At 45.5% G+C, this 25,000-nt stretch overlaps 1 protein-coding gene across 2 annotated transcripts in view; it reads right to left on the bottom strand.

Moving 5' to 3' along the window:
* Window positions 1-25,000, bottom strand: part of mtus2a (microtubule associated tumor suppressor candidate 2a) — a gene marked incomplete at its 5' end in the record, with an annotated part of 63,745 nt that overhangs the window by 17,771 nt on the left and 20,974 nt on the right. For both annotated transcript variants that reach the window (XM_045208221.1, XM_045208223.1), the window contains 4 exon segments: window positions 6,174-6,299; window positions 7,654-7,796; window positions 9,516-9,614; window positions 16,518-16,682. In XM_045208221.1, coding sequence (XP_045064156.1) covers window positions 6,174-6,299; window positions 7,654-7,796; window positions 9,516-9,614; window positions 16,518-16,682 — 533 coding nt within the window.

The following is a 25,000-nucleotide window of genomic DNA, read 5'->3' as shown; positions in this document are numbered from 1 at the left end:
GGCTGAATGATGTTCACTCGAAATGAGCAGACATATTTGTTTATTCTACGTACAGTTGAAGTCGGAAGTTTACATACTCTTAGAGTCATTAAAACTCATTTTTCACAATTCCTGCCACTCCACACACAAACTATAGTTTTGGCAAGTCGGTTAGGACATCTACTTTGTGAATGACACAATTTTTCCAACAATTGTTTACTGACAGATTATTTCACTTATAATTCACTGTATCACAATTCCAGTGGGTCAGAAGTTTACATACACTAAGTTGACTGTGCCTTTAAACAGCTTGGAAAATTCCAGAAAATGATGTCTTGGCTTTAGAAGCTTCTAATTGACATCATTTGAGTCAATTTGAGGTGTACCTGTGGATGTATTTCAAGGCCTACCTTCAAACTCAGTGCTTCTTTGCTTGACATCATCGGAAAATCCAAAGAAATCAGCCAAGACATCAGAAAAAAGAATTGTAGACCTCCACAAGTCTGATTCATCCTTGGGAGCAATTTCCAAACGCCTGAAGGTACCACGTTCATCTGTACCAACAATAGTACGCAAGTATAAACACCATGGGACCACGCAGCCGTCATACCGCTCAGGAATGAGACGCGTTCTGTCTCCTAGAGATTAACGTACTTTGGTGCAAAAAGTGCAAATCAATCCCAGAACAACAGCAAAGGACCTTGTGAAGATGCTGGAGGAAACAGGTACAAAAGTATCTATATCCACAGTAAAACGAGTCCTATATCGACATAACCTGAAAGGCCGCTCAGCAAGGAAGAAGCCACTGCTCCAAAACCGCCATAAAAAAGCCAGACTAAGGTTTGCAACTGCACATGGGGACAAAGATGGTAGTTTTTGGAGAAATGTACTCCGGTCTGATTAAACAAAAATAGAACTGTTTGACCATAATGACCATCGTTATGTTTGGAGGAAAAAGGGGGTTCCTTGCAAGCCGATGAACACCATCCCAACCGTGAAGCACGGGGGTGGCAGCATCATGCTGTGGGGGTGCTTTGCTGCAGGAGGGACTGGTGCACTTCACAAAATAGATGGCATCATGAGGAAGGAAAATTATGTGGATATATTGAAGCAACATCTCAAGAAATCAGTCAGAAAGTTAAAGCTTGGTCGCAAATGGGTCTTTCAAATGGACAATGACCCAAAGCATACTTCCAAAGTTATGGCAAAATGGCTTAAGGACAACAAAGTCAAGGTATTGGAGTGGCCATCACAAAGCCTTGACCTCAATCCTATAGAACATTTGTGGGCAGAACTGAAAAAGCATGTGCGAGCAAGGAGGCCTACAAACCTGACTCAGTTACACCAGCTCTGTCAGGAGGAATGGGCCAAAATTCACCCAACTTATTGTGGGAAGCTTGTGGAAGGCTACCCGAAACGTTTGACCCAAGTTAAACAATTTAAAGGCAATGCTACCAAATACTAATTGAGTGTATGTAAACTTCTGACCCACTGGGAATGTGATGAAAGAAATAAAAGCTGAAATAAATCATTCTCTCTACTATTATTCTGACATTTCACATTCTTAAAATAAAGTGGTGATCCTAACTGACCCAAAACAGGGAATTTTTACTAGGATTAAATGTCAGGAATTGTGAAAAACTGAGTTTAAATGTATTTGGCTAAGGTGTATGTAAACATCCGACTTCAACTGTATATAATATTGGCACTTTATAATAATAATGATAATATGCCATTTAGCAGATGCTTTTATCCTTATGTGTGCATACATTTTAAGGTATGGGTGGTCCCGGGGATCGAACCCACAACCCTGGCATTGCAAGCGCCATGCTCTAACCAATTGAGCTACAGAGGACCTGTGGAATACCGATACAAATATTTATGTGGAAAGCTAATATCTTCAAATTATTTATCAGACGGTTCTAAAAAGTGGGCATGTAAGTAATTCATACCCAACCCATCCATCCCTGTCGAGACGAACTCACTTCCTCCTTTTGGACGAGACTTACTTTATGACCAATTATCCTATGTACACTTTGTAGTCAATTAATGCTTCTGACTCATATCGATGCCACATAAGCTGTTTATTACCAAAGGAAGTTGGTTCTAGCAGGCAGTTCCCCTTTAAACGTTGGTTCTAGCAGGCAGTTCCCCTTTAAACGTTGGTTCTAGCAGGCAGTTCCCCTTTAAACGTTGGTTCTAGCAGGCAGTTCCCCTTTAAACGTTGGTTCTAGCAGGCAGTTCCCCTTTAAACGTTGGTTCTAGCAGGCAGTTCCCCTTTAAACGTTGGTTCCAGCAGGCAGTTCCCCTTTAAACACGGACCATGTAGGGCTGTGTAACTGAAGCTCCTGGGTAAAGTTTCCCCCTGATCTAGGATCAGCTTCCCCATCTCCCAAGCCTAACCTTAACCATTAGTGGAGTAAATGCTAAAACGGACCTAAGATCAGCTTCTTCCAGGGACAACTTCTCCCTACACCGTATTTGAGAGTGGGACTGGGTGTAGGACTGCAATGACACTCAGACAGACACCATTTCACCATGATTTAAATTTTTTTGTCATTTAGTAGAAGCTCTTATCCAGAGCGACTTACAGGAGCAATTAGGGTTAAGTGCCTTGCTCAAGGGCACATCGACAGATTTTTCACCTAGTCGGCTCGGGGATTAGAACCAGCGACCTTTCGGTTACTGGCACAACGCTCTTAACCACTAAGCTACCTGCCGCCCCAGTTACATCATATCGTAAATGAGATGAAGTGGACACAGTACTACATTTAGGACACAGTGTCTGGGATATTTTACACAACAAAGGTACCTCATCTCACTCCCCTTACCTCATCTCACTTCCCTTACCTCATCTCACTTCCCTTACCTCATCTCACTCCCCTTACCTCATCTCACTCCCTTTACCTCATCTCACTTCCCTTACCTCATCTCACGCCCCTTACCTCATCTCACTCCCCTTACCTCATCTCACTACCCTTACCTCATCTCACTTCCCTTACCTCATCTCACTCCCTTTACCTCATCTCACTCCCTTTACCTCATCTCACTCCCTTTACCTCATCTCACTTCCCTTACCTCATCTCACTCCCTTTACCTCATCTCACTACCCTTACCTCATCTCACTTCCCTTACCTCATCTCACTCCCTTTACCTCATCTCACTCCCCTTACCTCATCTCATCTCACTCCCCTTAGAATGTGATGAGGACAGGGCTGCTTGCTTGGAGATGTGTACTTTTGATTATTTACCTATTAAAATACGCTGGCTGTATGATCCAGTGACTGCAGTGTGATATGTTGTGTTGTTATATCGTGGTCCTCTGTAGCTCAATTGGTAGAGCATGGCGCTTGTAACGCCAGGGTAGTGGGTTTGATCCCCGGGACCACCCATACGTAAAAATTTATGCACACATGACTGTAAGTCGCTTTGGATAAAAGCGTCTGCTAAATGGCATATTAATTATATTATATTACTCAACGTCAACAAAACTAAGGAGATGATCGTGATCTTCAGGAAACAGCAGAGGGTGCACCCTCCTATCCACATCGACAGGACCGCAGTGGAGAAGGTGGAAAGATTCAAGTTCCTTGGCGTACACATCACTGACAAACTGAAATGGTCCACCCACACAGACAGTGTGGTGAAGAAGGCGCAACAGAGCCTCTTCAACCTCAGGAGGCTGAAGAAATGTGGCTTGGCACGTAAAACCCTCACAAACTTTTACAGATGCACAATTGAGAGCATCCTGTTGGGCTGTATCACCGCCTGGTACGGCAACTGCACCGCCCGCAACCGCAGGGCTCTCCAGAGGGTGGTGCGGTCTGCCGAACGCATTAACGGGGGCAAACTACCCGCCCTCCAGGACATCAACCACCCGAGCCACTGCCTGTTCACCCCACTATCATCCAGAAGGCGAGGTCAGTACAGGTGCATCAAAGCTGGGACCGAGAGAATGAAAAACAGCTTCTATCTCAAGGCCATCAGACTGTTAAATAGCCATCACAAGCACATTAGAGGCTGCTGCTGCCTATTGAAATCACTGGCCACTTTAAGAAATGGAACACTAGTCACTTTAATAATGTTTACAATCACTTTAATAATGTTTACATATCTTGCACTACTCATCTCATATGTATATACTAGGGCTGTCAAAAATAGCGCGTTAACGACGTTAATTAGTTGTTTGCTGTTAATTACGTCAATTTTTTTAACGCATTTCACGCATGCGCAGTGTGACAAATTATTCAGGTCAGGAAAGTGGTTGGGAGCTAGAGGCGAGATGGAGCAAGGTGAGCAAAGTGGGCCTATTGACGGATTCAAATATAAAAAGAATGATGATGGTACAGTTAACAAGTACAAGGTTATTTGCAAGATTTGTAAGAAGGAGTTTCAATTTCACCGGAGCTGTTCAAGCTTGAAGTACCATGTCAACGCCAAACATGCGTTTGCTGGGCCGTCAGATTCAGCAAGTGGTTTGCGCCAGACCACGCTGAATGTTTGCAGGCAATTAACAAAATCAACCTCAGATAATTTGACCAACACAATAGCAAAATGGATTGCAAAGGATTGTAGACCCATTAGCATTGTAGAAGACTCAGGTTTCCTTGATGTTTTGCAAGTGGCGTCTCAAGACTCATTCTATAAGCCACCGTCAAGAGCCACAGCCAAAGACAAATATTATGGTGTGTAGTATGTTTCAGCTTGATTTAAAACACCATTATTTGGCTGTGTTAATAAACAGACATAATATGAAAATTATGTATCTGTGTCCTGTTATTTATCTTTTGGTATGCATTTCAGAAAAAAAATGGTTAGGATTCAGGTGTAATTGCAAATAGTGATTAATCATGATTAATCCACTGAAAATTCTGATTAATTTGATTAAAAATTGTAATCATTTGACAGCCCTAGTATATACTGCATTCTATTCTATAATATTCTACTGTATCTTAGTCCATGCCGCTCTGTCATTGCTTGTCCATATATGTATATATTCTTAAATTCCATTCCTTACTTAGATTTGTGTGTATTGGGTATATGTTGTGAAATTGTTAGATATTACTGCACTGTTGGAGCTAGAAGCACAAGCATTTCGCTACACCCGCTGTAACATCTGCTAAACACGTGTATGTGACAAATACAATTTGATTTGATTTGATTTGATAATGGGGCGTGAGATGAGGTAAGGGGAGTGAGATGAGGTAAGGGGCGTGAGATGAGGTAAGGGGAGTGAGATGAGGTAAGGGGCGTGAGATGAGGTAAGGGGCGTGAGATGAGGTAAGGGGAGTGAGATGAGGTAAGGGGCGTGAGATGAGGTAAGGGGAGTGAGATGAGGTAAGGGGCGTGAGATGAGGTAAGGGGAGTGAGATGAGGTAAGGGGCGTGAGATGAGGTAAGGGGAGTGAGATGAGGTAAGGGGAGTGAGATGAGGTAAGGGGGAGTGAGATGAGGTAAGGGGAGTGAGATGAGGTAAGGGGCGTGAGATGAGGTAAAGGGCGTGAGATGAGGTAAGGGGAGTGAGATGAGGTAAGAGGGGTGAGATGAGGTAAGGGGAGTGAGATGAGGTAAGGGGAGTGAGATGAGGTAAGGGGAGTGAGATGAGGTAAGGGGAGTGAGATGAGGTAAGGGGAGTGAGATGAGGTAAGGGGAGTGAGATGAGGTAAGGGGAGTGAGATGAGGTAAGGGGAGTGAGATGAGGTAAAGGGAGTGAGATGAGGTAAGGGGCGTGAGATGAGGTAAGGGGAGTGAGATGAGGTAAGGGGAGTGAGATGAGGTAAGGGGAGTGAGATGAGGTAAGGGGAGTGAGATGAGGTAAAGGGAGTGAGATGAGGTAAGGGGAGTGAGATGAGGTAAGGGGAGTGAGATGAGGTAAGGGGAGTGAGATGAGGTAAGGGGAGTGAGATGAGGTAAGGGGAGTGAGATGAGGTAAGGGGAGTGAGATGAGGTAAGGGGGGAGTGAGATGAGGTAAGGGGGAGTGAGATGAGGTAAGGGGAGTGAGATGAGGTAAGGGGAGTGAGATGAGGTAAAGGGAGTGAGATGAGGTAAGGGGAGTGAGATGAGGTAAAGGGAGTGAGATGAGGTAAGGGTAGTGAGATGAGGTAAGGGGAGTGAGATGAGGTAAGGGGAGTGAGATGAGGTAAGGGGAGTGAGATGAGGTGTTTGCCAGTGTGTATAGTGTGTGTGTTTGTTACCTGCAGACAGTAGTGTTGGGTAGTAATGATGAAGGCTTGTAGTCCTAGCTTAGTCTTCCTCAGTTCCTCTCTCAGTGATGTCAGCTGATCCTCCTGCTTCACACAGCGATTCTGAAGCCTCTGGACCTATAACAATACCATGATAACACATATGAATCTCATATACAGTAACGTGATGATCTACAGTAACATGATGATCTACAGTAACATGATGATCTACAGTAACATTATAATCTACAGTAACATTATGATCTACAGTAACATGATGATCTACAGTAACATGATGATCTACAGTAACATTATGATCTACAGTAACATGATGATCTACAGTAACATGATGATCTACAGTAACATGATGATTATGATTCGTTATTCACTGTGCCAATATTATTATTTTTTTATTACATTTGTTATCTTATCTTTAACTCTGAATTGTTGGAAAAGGACCCGTAAGTCAGCAATTTCACTGTTAGCATGTGACAAATAACATGTGATTTGATACAGTAACATACAGTAACATGATGATCTACAGTAACATGATGATCTACAGTAACATTATGATCTACAGTAACATGATGATCTACAGTAACATTATGATCTACAGTAACATGATGATCTACAGTAACATGATGATCTACAGTAACATGATGATCTACAGTAACATGATGATCTACAGTAACATGATGATACTGTATACAGTAACATGATGATCTACTGTAACATGATGATCTACAGTAACATTATGATCTACAGTAACATGATGATACTGTATACAGTAACATTATGATCTACAGTAACATGATGATCTACAGTAACATTATGATCTACAGTAACATGATGATACTGTATACAGTAACATGATGATCTACAGTAACATGATGATATATGGTGTTATCCTCTGAAACAATTAAAGGATTATATTATTTTGATCATTAAATGTCCAACCGAAATGTTACTTTTAACCCAACCCTTCCGAAATGGAGCAGTGCGGGCAGGGGCTGCCAGATTGGGCGCAATTAGGGTTAATTGCCTTGCTCCTGGGCAGAATGACAGATATTTTCACCTTGTCGGCTCGGGAATTCAAACTAGCAACCTTCCGGTTACTGGCCCAACGCTCTAACCGCTGGGCTACCTGCCGCCCCTCAGCTATGAAACAAGAATAAAGTCTAGGGCTTCAGCTCAGCGGACTAAAACAGTCTTGTGGTAAATACGCACAACATATCACACTGCAGTCACTGGACCATACAGTAACTTTATTTTTTTTCTATATATAAGACCAATGCAGTAATCAAACCCACAGCTCTGGTAATGTGAGTTTGGTGAATCATACTCTCCTATAGAGTAACCTTGTCTGAAACCTGAAAACTTGCTTTAGCTCCCAGAGATGATGCCTAAGGTGGGCTAACACAGTCTTGTAACATCAAGACGATCCGGCTTGAAGCACAATCGCCACACAAGCACCATTTTCAGAACCACATACCTCCTCCCTCTGTTTCTCCCTCTCTCTCTCCTTCCACTGCGCCTCCTCTTTCTCCCTCTGCAGGTTCTCCTGCTTTGGCCTGAAGGGGGGAACGCGCCGAGGGGAGCCGGGAGGAACTGCTGCTGGACGCTGCCTGGAGAGGACTGGAGAGAGAGGGAAAAGAGGGGAAGGGAGACCGAGAGGGAGAAGAGAGAGAGAGAGAGAGAGAGAGAGAGAGAGAGAGAGAGAGAGAGAGAGAGAGAGAGAGAGAGAGAGAGAGAGAGAGAGAGAGAGAGAGAGAGAGAGAGAGAGAGGAGGGGAGGAGAAGAGAGACGGAGAGAGAGACACACAGAGAGAGAGAGGGTGTGTGAGAGTCCAAGAGTGTGCAAAACTGTCATCAAGGCAAAGGGGTGGCTACTTTGAAGAATCTCAAATATAAAATATATTTTGATTTGTTTAACACTTTTTTTGGTTACTACATGATTCCATATGTGTTATTTCATAGTTTTGATGTCTTCACTATTATTCTACAATGTAGAAAATAGTAAAAATAAAGAAAAACCCTGGAATGAGTAGGTGTGTACAAACTTGTGACTGGTACTGTATATATATAAAATAGTAATTCTATTTTATTTTACACAACCCTATGATGTCCCATAGGAGCTTTGTGGGCTTCATATCTTTTTCCCACAGCCCATAATACTCTCTAGTCGTCTTCTCTAGTAGTCAATCTAAGATAACCATATTTAGCAGACACTTTTATCCAAAGCAACTAACAGTCATGCACGCATACATTTGTTTCATGGGTGGTCCTGGGAATTGAACCCACTATCCTGGCGTTGCAACATGTCTTACCAACTGAGCTACCCTAACACCATCATCCACCATCTATTCAGCTCTAAAACATCTGTTAACCCTGCAGTGAAGGACCGGTCTCCATGACAACAGGGGGCGTCATCTGTCTCCGGTAATGAGCTGGGGGGAGGGGTGAGGGGGAGACAGTTGGCTTTGACAGTGAATGAAAGGGAGCATTTACAGGACACCCCTGCCCCTTCCCCTCCCCCTCCTCTTCCTGCCCGTCCCCCTCCTCTTCCTGCCCCTTCCCCTCCCCCTCCTCTTCCTGCCCCTCCCCCTGCCCCTCCTCTTCCTGCCCCTCCCCCATCATGTTGTCTCATGTTGTCATTATGTTTTCTCCACTTAATATTCTCACTTCTCTCCCCACGCTATCTGGTGTATGCGTGTATGCATGTATGTGTGTATGTGTGTGTGTGTGTGTGTGTGTGTGTGTGCGTGTGTGTGAGTGTGTGTGCCTGTGTGTGTGTGTGTGAGTGTGTGTGCCTGTGTGTGTGTGTGTAAGTGTGTGTGCCTGTGTGTGTGAGTGTGTGTGTGTGTGAGTGTGTGCCTGTGTGTGTGTGTGTGTGAGTGTGTGTGCCTGTGTGTGTGTGTGTGTGCCTGTGTGTGTGTGAGTGTGTGTGCGTGTGAGTGTGTGTGCCTGTGTGTGTGAGTGTGTGTGCCTGTGTGTGTGAGTGTGTGTGCCTGTGCCTGTGTGTGCCTGTGAGTGTGTCTGAGTGTGTCTGAGTGTGCCTGTGTGTGTGAGTGTGTGTGCGTGTGAGTGTGTGTGCCTGTGTGTGTGAGTGTGTGTGCGTGTGAGTGTGTGTGCCTGTGTGTGTGAGTGTGTGTGCCTGTGCCTGTGTGTGCCTGTGAGTGTGTCTGAGTGTGTCTGAGTGTGCCTGTGTGTGTGAGTGTGTGTGCGTGTGAGTGTGTGTGCCTGTGTGTGTGAGTGTGTGTGCGTGTGAGTGTGTGTGCCTGTGTGTGTGAGTGTGTGTGCCTGTGCCTGTGTGTGTCTGTGAGTGTGTCTGAGTGTGCCTGTGAGTGTGCCCCACCTGGTGACTGGGGTTTAGGAGGCACCACAGCCAGCCTTTTAGGAGAGGAGGGGAGGGACCTTGTGATCTCAGAACTCCTCTGGAACTCCTTCCTCACACCTGTCAATCAAACACAGCAACAAATCAGAAACATGTAATTAAGCAATCTGTCACGATCGTCGACAGATGAAGCGGACCAAGGCGCAGCGTGATAAGCGTACATTCTTTATTTGTGTACACACACGAACCAAAACAATAAACCAAACGATACGTGAAGTCCTAGGTTATACACAAAACCCTACGGAACAAGATCCCACAAAATACTAGTGCCAAACAGGCTGCCTAAGTATGGTCCCCAATCAGAGACAACGAGCTACAGCTGCCTCTGATTGGGAACCACCCTGGCCAACATAGATCTAAACGATCTAGAACAAAAGCATAGAAAAACTAAACATAGCAAATCCACACCCTGGCTCAACATTTAAGAGTCCCCAGAGCCAGGGCGTGACAGTACCCCCCCCCCCAAAGGCGCGGACTGCGACCGCGCCACACCAACACAACGGGGTAGGGGCCGGGTGGGCATTCTGCCTCGGAGGCGGATCCGGCTCCGGGCGTGACCACCACTCTCTCTCTAACCCCCCGTAGCGACCCTGGTCTGGTCCCACTGGCCGGAGCTGGACTGGACACCGGTGGAGCGGATTGCTCTGGCTCCGGTATGGAGCAGCTGACCGGTGCCGGACCAGGCACCGGTGGAACAGGCACGGACCGTGCCGGACTGACGACGCGCACCACTGGCTTGGTGTGGGGAGCAGGAACGGGCCGGACCGGGCTGACGACGCGCACCACTGGCTTGGTGCGGGGAGCAGGAACGGGCCGGACCGGGCTGACGACGCGCACCACTGGCTTGGTGCGGGGAGCAGGAATAGGCCGGACCGGGCTGGCGACGCGCACCACTGGCTTGGTGCGAGAAGCAGGAACAGGCCGGACCGGGCTGGCGACGCGCACCACAGGCTTGGTGCGAGGGGCAGGAACAGGCCGGACCGGGCTGACGACGCCGCACCACTGGCTTGGTGCGCGGGAGCAGGAACGGGCCGGACCGGGCTGACGACGCCGCACCACTGGCTTGGTGCGGGGAGCAGGAATAGGCCGGACCGGGCTGGCGACGCGCACCACTGGCTTGGTGCGAGGGGCAGGAACGGGCCGGACCGGGCTGACGACGTGCACCATTGGCTTGGTGCGGGAAGCAGGAACAGGCCGGACCGGGCTGGCGACGCGCACCACAGGCTTGGTGCGAGGGGGCAGGAACAGGCCGGACCGGGCTGACGACGTGCACCACAGGCTTGGTGCGAGGGACAGGAACAGGCCGGACCGGGCTGGCGACGCGCACCACAGGCTTGGTGCGGGAGCAGGAACACGGGCGCACACGCTTGCGGGGCGCCGGACCGGGCTGGCGACGCGCACCACAGGCTTGGTGCGGGGAGCAGGAACAGGCCGGACCGGGCTGGCAACGCGCACCATAGGCTTGGTGCGGGGAGCAGGAACAGGCCGGACCGGGCTGGCGACGCGCACCACAGGCTTGGTGCAAGGGCCAGGAACAGGCCGGACCGGGCTGACGACGCGAGCATAGAAGTGATTTAGCTCGTCTGGTAGGCTCGTGCCACTGGGCAGCACGTGGCTGTGCTTCCCTTTGTAGTCTGTAATAGTTTGCAAGCCCTGCCACATCCGATGAGCGTCGGAGCCGGTGTAGTACGATTCAATCTTAGTCCTGTAATGACGCATTGCCTGTTTGATGGTCCGTCGGAGGGCATAGCGGGATTTCTTATAAGCGTCTGGGTTATTGTCCCGCTCCTTGAAAGCGGCAGCTCTACCCTTTAGCTCAGTGCGGATGTTGCCTGTAATCCATAGTTCTGGTTGGGGACGACATCATCAATGCACTTATTGATGAAGCCAGTGACTGATGTGGTGTACTCCTCAATGCCATCGGAAGAATCCCGGAACATATTCCATTCTGTGCTAGCAAAACAGTCCTGTAGCTTAGCATCTACGTCATCTGACCACTTCTTTATTGACCGAGTCACTGGTGCTTCATTCCAGTTGAAGCTGGTTGAGAGAATGTCAATAGTGTGCAAAACTGTCATCAAGGCAAAGGGTGGCTTCTTTTAAGAATCTCAAATCTCAAATTTGTTTTGATTTTCTTAACACTTTTTTGGTTACTACATGATTCCATATGTGTTATTTCATAGTTGTGATGTCTTCACTATTATTCTACAATGTAGAAAATAGTAAAAATAAAGAAAAACCCTTAAATGAATAGGTGTGTCCAAACTTTTGACTGGAACTGTATCTGATGTTAGCCAGTTATTGATTTCATGAACCTTATTTTTAAGGCTACATATATTAATATGGGCTATTTTCAGCCCTTTCCTGGGTAGCTTATCGGAGATAGACATAATATGGAAAAGAGCAAACAAAGCAAGATTTTAAAAAATATGCATTCAGCAGTCCATTAATCAGTTGGTGTGTGTGTGTGTGTGTGTGTGTGTGTGTGTGTGTGTGTGTTTGTGCTGTGGGGTTGAAGCTACGAAGCCATATGCTCTCTCATCCCTTCCAGGCTTCAGGAGGACAATGAGCCTGTCTTCACGACTGTCTTGGTGTGTTTGGACCATGATAGTTTGTTGGTGATGTGGACACCAAGGAACTTGAAGCTCTCAACCTGCTCCACTACAGCCCCGTCGATGAGAATGGGGGCGTGCTCAGTCCTCTTTTTTTTCCCCTGTAGTCCACAATCATCTCCTTTGTCTTGATCACGTTGAGGGAGTGGTTGTACTATGTACATGTGTGGTTATTATATGTGTGGTTATTATATGTGTGGTTACTATATGTTGTAACTCCACGAGGTGAGATCTTGCATGGAGCCCCAGGCCGAGGGAGATTGACAGTTATTTTGTGTTTCTTCCATTTGCGAATAATCGCACCAACTGTTGTCACCTTCTCACCAAGCTGCTTGGCGATGGTCTTGTAGCCCATTCCAGCCTTGTGTAGGTCTACAATCTTGTCCCTGACATCCTTGGAGAGCTCTTTGGTCTTGGCCATGGTGGAGAGTTTGGAATCTGATTGATTGATTGCTTCTGTGGACAGGTGTCTTTTATACAGGTAACAAACTGAGATTAGGAGCACTCCCTTTAAGAGTGTGCTCCTAATCTCAGCTTGTTACCTGTATAAAAGACACCTGGGAGCCAGAAATCTTTCTGATTGAGAGGGGGTCAAATACTTATTTCCCTCATTAAAATGCAAATCAATTTATAACATTTTTGACATGCGTTTTTCTGGATTTTTTTGTTTGTTATTCTGTCTCTCACGGTTCAAATAAACATACCATTAAAATTATAGACTGATCAAATCAAATCAAATCAAATCAAATTTTATTGGTCACATGCGCCGAATACAACAGGTGCAGACATTGCAGTGAAATGCTTACTTACAGCCCTTAACCAACAGTGCATTTATTTTAAACAAAAAAAGTAAGAATAAAACAACAACAAAAAAAGTGTTGAGAAAAAAAGAGCAGAAGTAAAATAAAGTGACAGTAGGGAGGCTATATATACAGTAAAATAAAGTGACAGTAGGGAGGCTATATATACAGGGGGTACCGTTGCAGAGTCAATGTGCGGGGGCACCGGCTAGTTGAGGTAGTTGAGGTAATATGTACATGTGGGTAGAGTTAAAGTGACTATGCATAAATACTTAACAGAGTAGCAGCAGCGTAAAAAGGATGGGGTGGGGGGCAGTGCAAATAGTCCGGGTAGCCATGATTAGCTGTTCAGGAGTCTTGTGGCTTGGGGGTAGAAGCTGTTGAGAAGTCTTTTGGACCTAGACTTGGCACTCCGGTACCGCTTGCCGTGCGGTAGCAGAGAGAACAGTCTATGACTAGGGTGGCTGGAGTCTTTGACAATTTTGAGGGCCTTCCTCTGACACCGCCTGGTATAGAGGTCCTGGATGGCAGGGAGCTTTGCCCCAGTGATGTACTGGGCCGTACGCACTACCCTCTGTAGTGCCTTGCGGTCAGAGGCCAAGCAGTTGCCATACCAGGCGGTGATGCAACCAGTCAGGATGCTCTCGATGGTGCAGCTGTAGAATTTTTTGAGGATCTGAGGACCCATGCCAAATCTTTTTAGTCTCCTGAGGGGGAATAGGCTTTGTCGTGCCCTCTTCACGACTGTCTTGGTGTGTTTGGACCATGATAGTTCGTTGGTGATGTGGACACCAAGGAACTTGAAGCTCTCAACCTGTTCCACTACAGCCCCGTCGATGAGAATGGGGGCGTGCTCAGTCCTCTTTTTTTTTCCTGTAGTCCACAATCATCTCCTTTGTCTTGGTCACGTTGAGGGAGAGGTTGTTGTCCTGGCACCACACGGCCAGATCTCTGACCTCCTCCCTATAGGCTGTCTCATCGTTGTCGGTGATCAGGCCTACCACTGTTGTGTCGTCGGCAAACTTAATGATGGTGTTGGAGTCGTGCCTGGCCATGCAGTCATGGGTGAACAGAGAGTACAGGAGGGGACTGAGGACGCACCCCTGAGGGGCCCCCGTGTTGAGGATCAGTGTGGCAGATGTGTTGTTACCTACCCTTACCACCTGGGGGCGGCCCGTCAGGAAGTCCAGGATCCAGTTGCAGAGGGAGGTGTTTAGTCCCAGGATCCTTAGCTTAGTGATGAGCTTAGAGGGCACTATGGTGTTGAATGCTGAGCTGTAGTCAATGAATAGCATTCTCACGTAGGTGTTCCTCTTGTCCAGGTGGGAAAGGGCAGTGTGGAGTGCGATAGAGATTGCATCATCTGTGGATCTGTTGGGGCGGTATGCAAATTGGAGTGGGTCTAGGGTTTCTGGGATTATGCTGTTGATGTGAGCCATGACCAGTCTTTCAAAGCACTTCATGGCTACAGACGTCAGTGCTACGGGTCGGTAGTCATTTAGGCAGGTTATCTTAGAGTTCTTGGGCACGGGGACTATGGTGGTCTGCTTGAAACATGTTGGTATTACAGACTCAGTCAGGGACATGTTGAAAATGTCAGTGAAGACACTTGCCAGTTGGTCAGCACATGCTCGGAGTACACGTCCTGGTAATCCGTCTGGCCCTGCGGCCTTGTGAATGTTGACCTGCTTAAAAGTCTTACTCACATCGGCCACGGAGAGCGTGATCACACAGTCATCCGGAACAGCTGGTGCTCTCATGCATGCCTCAGTGTTGCTTGCCTCGAAGCGAGCATAGAAGTGGTTTAGCTCGTAGGCTTGTGTCACTGGGCAGCTCGCGGCTGTGCTTCCCTTTGTAGTCTGTAATAGTTTTCAAGCCCTGCCACATCCGACGAGCGTCAGAGCCAGTGTAGTATGATTCAATCTTAGACCTGTATTGACTCTTTGCCTGTTTGATGGTTCGTCGGAGGTCATAGCGGAATTTCTTATAAGCGTCCGGGTTAGAGTCCCGTTCCTTGAAAGCGGCAGCTCTACCCTTTAGCTCAGTGCGGATGTTTCCTGTAATCCATGGCTTCTGGTTGGGGTATGTACGTACGGTCACTGTGGGGGACGACATCATCGATGCACTTATTGATGAAGCCAGTGACTGATGTGGTGTACTCCTCAATGCTGTCTGAAGAATCCCGAACATGTTCCAGTCTGTGCTAGCAAAACAGTCCTGTAGCTTAGCATCTGCGTCATCTGACCACTTTTTTATTAACCGAATCACTGGTGCTTCCTGCTTCAGTTTTTGCTTATAAGCAGGAATCAGGAGGATAGAGTTATGGTCAGATTTGCCAAATGGAGGGCGAGGGAGAGCTTTGTATGCGTCTCTGTGTGTGGAGTAAAGGTGGTCTAGAGTTTTTTTCCCTCTGGTTGCACATTTAACATGCTGGTAGAAATTAGGTAGAACGGATTTAAGTTTCCCTGCATTAAAGTCCCCGCCACTAGGAGCGCTGCATCTGGATGAGCGTTTTCCTGTTGATTAATGGCCTTGTACAACTCATTCAGTGCAATCTTAATGCCAGCATTGGTTTGTGGTGGTAAATAGACAGCTATGAAAAATATAGATGAAAACTCTCTTGGTAAATAGTGTGGTCTACAGCTTATCATAAGATACTCTACCTCAGGCGAGCAAAACCTCGAGACTTCCTTAGTATTTGATTTTGTGCACCAGCTGTTGTTTACAAATATACAGAGACCGCCACCCCTTGTCTTACCAGAGTCAGACGTTCTGTCCTGCCGATGTAGCGTATAGCCTGCTAGCTGAATGTTGTCATTGTTGTCGTTCAGCCACGACTCCGTGAAACATAAGATATTACAGTTTTTAATGTCCCGTTGGTAGGATAACCGTAATCTTAAATCGTCCATTTTATTCTCAAAAGCTTGAACGTTGGCTAATAGGATTGATGGGAGAGGCAGTTTACTCGCTCGCCGTCGGATCCTTACAAGGCACCCGGATCTGCGTCCGCGATATCTCCGTCTCTTCCTCACGCGAATAACGGGGATTTGGGCCTTGTCGGGTGTCTGTAGGATATCCATCGCGACCGCCTCGTTGAAGAAAAAATCTTCGTCCAATGCGAGGTGAGTAATCGCTGTCCTGATATCCAGAAGCTCTTTTTGGTTATAAGAGACGATGGCAGAAACATTATGTACAAAATAAATTACAAATAACGCGGAAAAACACACATAATAGTACAATTGGTTAGAGGGCTGTAAAACGGCAGCCATCTTCTCCGGCGCTGTTAAGTCATCCAAGACATGATCATGTCTTTGTCAGTGGGCAAACGTACAAAATCAGCAGGGGATCAAATACTTTTTTCCCTCACTGTATATGTGTGGTTACTATATATGTGTGGTTACTATATGTGTGTTGTTACTATATGTGTGGTTACTATATGTGTGGTTACTATATGTGTGGTTACTATATGTGTGGTTACTATATGTGTGGTTACTATATGTGTGGTTACTATATGTGTGGTTACTATATGTGTGGTTATGAGCATGACTCACCAGCAGGCGACCCTCTGGGTTGTGCAGGCAGGTATCTTCGAGGCAGGGCTGGGGTAGATGGGGGCTGGAGACTACGGGTGGTATAGTTTGGAGGTCCGCCTCCTCTCTGGAGGTCTGTAGAGGAGGGGTTGGTCACTCTGTAGAGGGGAGGGTCAACACACACACCTGGGGACACAGACACACACACACACACACACACACATACACACACACACACACACAGACACACACACAGTTTACAGTTTATTACAATCACTTTGGCACTAATTTCAGAACCTTGACGTCATTTTTCAAAACTATAGACACAAAACTCACAACCAATGATCAAAATGCACATTTTTCAAAACTCTAACACTTTTTTCAATTGCTTGGATACAATACACATAAAACTAAGATCATTTGTTCATTTAACAAAAATCACCTGTTCAATATGACACAACTTAACATCCAAGTACTACTATTTCAAAAGGCAATTCACACATTACATTTCAGATGAGTGTCTATTAATTTCATTACAATTATCCAACTATCAATTGATACAACTGCTCAAAATGATAAGTAACTGTTGCATTACTCTTAATGCATAGTTGTATGGAAACAGACAAACAATATTCCATGTTTAGATCATGAAAGTTTCAAGATACAGTTTTTTACAATCACTTTGGCACTAATTTCAGAACCTTGACGTCATTTTTCAAAACTCTAGACACAAAACTCAAAACGGTCATCACTTGTAACACAGGCTGTCCAATGTTCAAAACATTGCATTGTGCATTCATACCTTTAAAGAAATCTTGCACTTGCACAATCATTGGTTCAAAAAACAAATTTATTGTGAAATACCAATGAAACGTTAATTTAGATCACCCACACACAAGCAACCGATAGTTTCACTGTGTCATTGTTCGTACAATCATTAAATATTGTAGTACAAAATAGGTGATACATGTTTCATTATGGTACTACATGTAAATACATCCCTGTAAAAGTACTGCAGTAGTAGAGAGAATACTACAGACACAGTGGAATCATTGAACAAAATCTGAAATATATTGATGAAAAACAATACAGTACTGTAAAACATCAAATGCAGTGTTCCTCAACTTGCTTGCTTGTACTGTAAGAAGCAAAACATAGGAGTGATTACTGTACTTCTACATGTTCATCAACTCTGTCTTGTGGATTTGGCCACAGGTTCTCATCTACATCACAATGGATGTTTTCATTAGCCAAACATCTTGGAAAAAACCTTCGGGCATGGCGAATCCAGGCCTGACACAAGGAGTCGCTAGAGTGCGATGAGCCAAGTAAAGCCCCCCCAGGCCAAACCCTCCCCTAACCCGGACGACGCTGGGCCAATTGTGCGCCGCCCTATGGGACTCCCGGTAACGGCCGGTTGTGACACAGCCTGGGATCGAACCCGGGTCTGTAGTGACGCCTCAAGCACTGCGATGCAGTGCCTTAGACCACTGCGGCACTCGGGAGGGCTGCATTACGGTCTTTGTCATATTATCTGCTGATGAAATGGTGGTCGTGGGTTAGCACAAAAGAAAGATTGACCCCAAAAAAACCACATAAAGGAGTGTTATAAAAAGTATTATATTAATCAATATATAGGATTGAAAATGTGTTAGTACTAATTAACCACATATGACCAGTGTGAGTGCAGGGTTCTGTTGCAGCCAAGCAGCAGTGCACCTGATTCAACGTGGGGTAGATTCTATTTTAAGGAGAGGTGTTGACAAGCTGTTACCTAACCCTCCTCACGTTGGTAACCAGCTGTTTAGCCATGGACACACACACAGCCCATGTCCTTGACACAGAGCCTTGTGGGTAATTCAGCAGTCCTGCCAATCAGGTCCTGTGGGACTACTGTCCAGTAAACTAATGAGCTGACTCAATGCTCAACATAAATCAGTGTTATATGTTCCAGCACACACACACTGTGCTGTAGAGAAGCGGTTTCATCAGAATATTACTGTATGTGTCATCATTACTTTCCAACTGTCAGCAGAGTTGAAGTTGCACAAATAGGGGACATGGAGCATACAATATTCACTGGAAGCTCTTTTGGGGAGAAGGAGGAATTCGCTTCTGTGTGTGTGTACGTTGAACGTGCTTCCAGTGTTAATTAAGAACTCGTTTATTTCTGTTTATTTCCCCTTCTCTCACTTCCATTGTCTTCTACATTTTCATGGCCTCAGCCGGAGTCTAATCTATGATCCTGACGTTGCAGGCGCCATGCTCTACCAACCGAGCCACGGAGGACGGTATACCATACAGTTACAGGCTCTACCAACCGAGCCACGGAGGACGGTATACCATACAGTTACAGGCTCTACCAACCGAGCCACGGAGGACGGTATACCATACAGTTACAGGCTCTACCAACCGAGCCACGGAGGACGGTATACCATACAGTTACAGGCTCTACCAACCGAGCCACGGAGGACGGTATACCATACAGTTACAGGCTCTACCAACCGAGCCACGGAGGACGGTATACCATACAGTTACAGGCTCTACCAACCGAGCCACGGAGGACGGTATACCATACAGTTACAGGCTCTACCAACCGAGCCACGGAGGACGGTATACCATACAGTTACAGGCTCTACCAACCGAGCCACGGAGGACGGTATACCATACAGTTACAGGCTCTACCAACCGAGCCACGGAGGACGGTATACCATACAGTTACAGGCTCTACCAACCGAGCCACGGAGGACGGTATACCATACAGTTACAGGCTCTACCAACCGAGCCACGGAGGACGGTATACCATACAGTTACAGGCTCTACCAACCGAGCCACGGAGGACGGTATACCATACAGTTACAGGCTCTACCAACCGAGCCACGGAGGACGGTATACCATACAGTTACAGGCTCTACCAACCGAGCCACGGAGGACGGTATACCATACAGTTACAGGCTCTACCAACCGAGCCACGGAGGACGGTATACCATACAGTTACAGGCTCTACCAACCGAGCCACGGAGGACGGTATACCATACAGTTACAGGCTCTACCAACCGAGCCACGGAGGACGGTATACCATACAGTTACAGGCTCTACCAACCGAGCCACGGAGGACGGTATACCATACAGTTACAGGCTCTACCAACCGAGCCACGGAGGACGGTATACCATACAGTTACAGGCTCTACCAACCGAAAGCCACGGAGGACGGTATACCATACAGTTACAGGCTCTACCAACCGAGCCACGGAGGACGGTATACCATACAGTTACAGGCTCTACCAACCGAGCCACGGAGGACGGTATACCATACAGTTACAGGCTCTACCAACCGAGCCACGGAGGACGGTATACCATACAGTTGATATCAGGGAATGGATAATATGGTACAACGCAATACAGTGGCTTTGCGAAAGTATTCACCCCCCTTGGCATTTTTACTGTTTTGTTGCCTTACAACCTGGAATGAAAACATATTATTTTGGGGGGTTTGTATCATTTGATTTACACAACATGCCTAACACTTTGAAGATGCAAAATTATTTCCTTCTTAATGCGTTTGAGCCAATCAGTTGTGTTGTGACAAGGTAGGGGTATACAGAAGATAGCCCTATTTGGTAAAACAAACAAGTCCATATTATGTCAAGAACAGCTCAAATAAGCAAAGAGAAATGACAGTCCATCATTACTTTAAGACATAAAGGTCAGTCAATACGGAACATTTCAAGAACTTTGAAAGTTTCTTCAAGTACAGTCGCAAAAACCATCAAGCGCTATGATGAAACTGGCTCTCATGAGGACCGCGACAGGAATGGAAGACCCAGAATTAACTCTGCTGCAGAGGATAAGTTCATTAGAGTTACCAGCCTCAGAAATTGCAGCCCAAATAAATGCTTCACAGAGATCAAGTAACAGACAGATCTCAACATCAACTGTTCAGAGGAGACTGCGTGAATCAGGCCTTCATGGTCGAATTGCTGCAAAGAAACCACTACTAAAGGACACCAATAAGAAGAAGAGACCTGCTTGGGCCAAATTTGTCCAAATTTGAGAATTTTGGTTGCAACCACTGTGTCTTTGTGAGACGCGTGTGGGTGAACGGATGATCGCCGAATGTGTATTTCCCACCGTAAAGCATGGAGGAGGAGGTGTTATGGTGTGGGGGTGCTTTGCTGGTGACACTGTCTGTGATGTATTTAGAATTCAAGGCACACTTAACCAGCATGGATACCACAGCATTCTGCAGCGATATGCCATCCCATCTGGTTTGGTCTTAGTGGGATTATCATTTGTTTTCAACAGGACAATGACCCAACACACCTCCAGGCTGTGTAAGGGCTATTTTACCAAGAAGGAGAGTGATGGAGTGCTGCATCAGATGACCTGGCCTCCACAATCCCCTGACCTCAACCCAAATGAGATGGTTTGGGATGAGTCGGACCGCAGAGTGAAGGAAAAGCAGCCAACAAGTGCTCAGCATATGTGGGAACTCCTTCAAGACTGTTGGAAAAGCATTCCAGGTGAAGCTGGCTGAGAGAATGCAAAGAGTGTGCAAAGCTGTCATCACGGAAAAGGGTGGCTATTTGAAGATTCTCAAATATAAAATATATTTTGATTTGTTTAACACTTTTTTGTTTACACAGAAAAAAGATACATACCTCAGCCTAAACATCAGCGCCACAGGTAACTTCCACAAAGCTGTGAATGACCTGAGAGACAAGGCAAGAAGAGCCTTCTATGCCATCAAAAGGAACATAAAATTCAACACACCAATTAGGATCTGGCTAAAACTACTTGAATCAGTTATAGAACCCATTGTCCTTTATGGTTGTGAGGTCTGGGGTCCGCTCACCAACCAAGAATTCACAAAATGGAACAAACACCAAATTGAGACTCTACATGCAGAATCTTGCTAAAATATCCTCCATGTACAACGTAAAACACCCAATAATGCATGCAGAGCAGAATTAGGCCAATACCTGCTAATGATCAAAATCCAGAAAAAAGCCGTTAAATTATATAACCACTTAAAAGGAAGCGATTCCCATACCTTCCATAACAAAGCCATCACCTACAGAGAGATGAACCTGTAGAAGAGCCCCCTAAGTAAGCTGGTCCTGGGGCTCTGTTCACAAACACAAACAGACCCCACAGAGCCCCAGGACAATAACACAATTAGACCCAACCAAATCATGAGAAAACAAAAAGAGAATTACTTGACACATTGGAAAGAACAAACAAAAAAACAGAGCAAACTATAATGCTTTTTGGCCCTAAACAGAGAGTACACAGTGGCAGAACACCTGGCCACTGTGACTGACCAAAACTTAAGGAAAGCTTTGACTATGTACAGACTCAGTGAGCATAGCCTTGCTATTGAGAAAGGCCGACGTAAGCAGACCTGGCTCTCAAGAGAAGACAGGCTATGTGCACACTGCCCACAAAATGAGGTGGAAACTGAGCTGTACTTCCTAACCTCCTGCCAAATGTATGACCATATTAGAGACACATATTTCCCTCAGATTGCACAGACCCACAAAGAATTTGAAAAAAAATCAAACTTTGATAAACTCCCATATCTATTGGGTGAAATACCACAGTGTCCCATCACAACAGCAAGATTTGTGACTTGTTGCCACAAGAAAAGGGCAACCAGTGAAGAACAATCACCATTGTAAATACAACCCATATTTATGTTGATTTATTTCCCTTTTTGTACTTTAACTATTTGCACATCGTTACAACACTGTATATAGACATTATATGACATTTGAAATGTCTTTATTATTTTGGAACTTTTGTAAGTGTGATGTTTACTGTTTTATTGTTTATGTATAATATAAAATAATATGCCATTTAGCAGACGCTTTTATCCAAAGCGACTTACAGTCATGTGTGCATAAATTTTTACGTATGGGTGGTCCCGGGGATCGAACCCACTACCTTGGCGTTACAAGCGCCGTGCTCTACCAGCTGAGCTACAGAGGACAACTTTGGTTTATTATCTATTTATTATCAATGTTAATAAAGCCATTTAAATTGAATTGATTGAAGAGGAAGCGGGACTCACTGTTTTTTTTTCTAGTTCAATGAAAGTAAATGAACTAAGTATACCAGACCCAGCTGCTATTGCATTGGTGTCGATGGGAGACCCGCCCCGTTAAGTAGACCGAAATGGACCCTTTGTTCCCAAACACAACACTTTCAAGATCCCAGACGAGCCCCCACTTGTCACGAACCGGCTCGACGGGTTGGGCTCAAGGCAGTGAAGTCAGGAATTAAACTAAAATTCCAATTCAATTATTAAAAAAGGGCATGTATTTTCAATGACTTCTCAATTAAATCACTTCCTGAATTGACTATTCATTCTCTGTAAAAGGCCTGAGTGAACTATAATTGATCCACTATCTGTAGCCAAAGATGATCTATTATATCGCTGAGCTCAGTCTCGACTCGCACACTTTGCAGCTGATTAATAAACAACGCCATGCTAAAACCAAGCCCTGAAACGAAACTTAGGCTAAAAATAATTTACACACAATTTCATAGGAAAATACACTTCATTTGACATGAATTTGACATGAATTTTCACTTACGTGACTTCAAGCCAAAATGTATCTGACTTTGACTTAAAACGATGACTTACTGACAAATCGTCGTGAAACATCATGGAAAATCTCTGGCCATCGTCTTTCAGCTCGAAACATTTCTACTGTTGAGGGCGTTTAAAGAGCGTTGTATTTAATGGATTACTTAAGACTAGGCTATACATTCGTTTTTCCTTCATACAACATGTCGGGTAAATTGCCACAGTGGATTTGGTAAATGAAGAAATACTTTATTTCAGTTGTACGGAATGATTGTCAAATAGATAAATCACCCTTAGTCTGCTCATAAAGTAAGACTAAGTTGTTCCGATAATGACATGCCCTGGCTCTGGGGACTCTTAATTGTTGAGCCAGGGTGTGGATTTGCTATGTTTAGTTTTTCTATGTTTTTTGTTCTAGATCGTTTAGATCTATGTTGGCCAGGGTGGTTCCCAATCAGAGACAGCTGTAGCTCGTTGTCTCTGATTGGGGACCATACTTAGGCAGCCTGTTTTGCACTAGTCTTTTGTGGGATCTTGATCCGTAAAGGTTTGTTAGTGTTATAACCTCAGGACTTCACGTATCGTTTGTTTGTTGTTTTTGTCGTTAAGTACGTTAAATAAAAGTATGTACGCTTATCACGCTGCGCCTTGGTCCGTGTCTTCAGTCAACGATCGTGACAGATAACACCAACCAGAGGGGAAATAGTATTAAATTGCACAATGTTGGCTGCAATCAGGAGCGTCATTTCAGCTAAACCTCGGGTAAAGTGACAGGGGGAGGGGTTGACTCTCAAGCAAACGTTCACACTGATAAATCTCACACTTTGAAGTGGAAATGATCCCACGCATGGTTCACGCACAGATTTGTGCATACGCATGCTTGATAAATGAGGCCCCCTGGTCTAATGGTTCGTTGGAGAGTCTCTTGATGTAACTAGATTGTACGAGTCTGTCCACTTGATTATTTTCTGTCTCAGCCAGTATCTTTACTGTTTCTTCTGCGGCATGAAGACAATGTTCTAAATCCACTTCAATCAGTTTAGATGAAGGGGAGGAGACAGGTTAAAGAAGGATTTTTAAGCCTTGAGACAATTGAGACATGGATTGTGTATGTGTGCCATTCAGAGCGTGAATGGGCAAGACTAAATATTTAAGTGCCTTTGAACGGGATGTGGTTGTAGGTGACAGGCGCACCAGTTTGAGTGTGTCAAGAACTGCAACGCTGCTGGGTTTTTCACGCTCAACAGTTTCCCGTGTGTATCAAGAATAGCCCACCACCCAAAGGACATCCAGCCAAAATTGACACAACTGCGGGAAGCATTGGAGACAACATGGGCCAGCAACTCTAACACTGGTGACAGGTCTAATACAAGTCCATAAGCATGGAAATTAAGCTTTTCAGACCAGCTTAGTCGTTTTCAGACCAGGCTAGTACAAAATATGAAATTTAGTTTTTTTGAATATCGCACTGTACAGATTTTGGACCCAGGCTAGTAAAAATTCTGCTCTAACGCTGATGACAGGTCTAATGCAGGTTCATGTGGATGGATGAGGTCTATCCCTGTAATGAATAGGCAGGAAGAGCCTATCCAGCCAGTAGCAGGTCAGATGCTTTTTACAGTCCATGTCTTCTGGGTGAAGTACTGCAGAGATACTGTAGCCTTATCTAATTACCTGATATAAGTAGCTTATATAGCGGGTAGTGTTTCTTTGTGTTTCTCTCTCTCTCTCTCTCTCTCTCTCTCTCTCTCTCTCTCTCTCTCTCTCTCTCTCTCTCTCTCTCTGTCTCTCTGCTCCCCCCCATTCTCCCTCTTCCCCATCTCTCCTCTCGCTCCCTCTCTTCTCTCCTCTCTCTTCTCCCCTCCCTCTCTTCTCTCCTCTCTCTTCTCCCCTCTCTCTCTTCTCTTTCCCT

Source organism: Coregonus clupeaformis, chromosome 27, assembly GCF_020615455.1.
Source record: "Coregonus clupeaformis isolate EN_2021a chromosome 27, ASM2061545v1, whole genome shotgun sequence".
Taxonomy (NCBI): Eukaryota; Metazoa; Chordata; class Actinopteri; order Salmoniformes; family Salmonidae; genus Coregonus; species Coregonus clupeaformis.
This window is presented reverse-complemented; position numbering and strand designations above follow the sequence as displayed.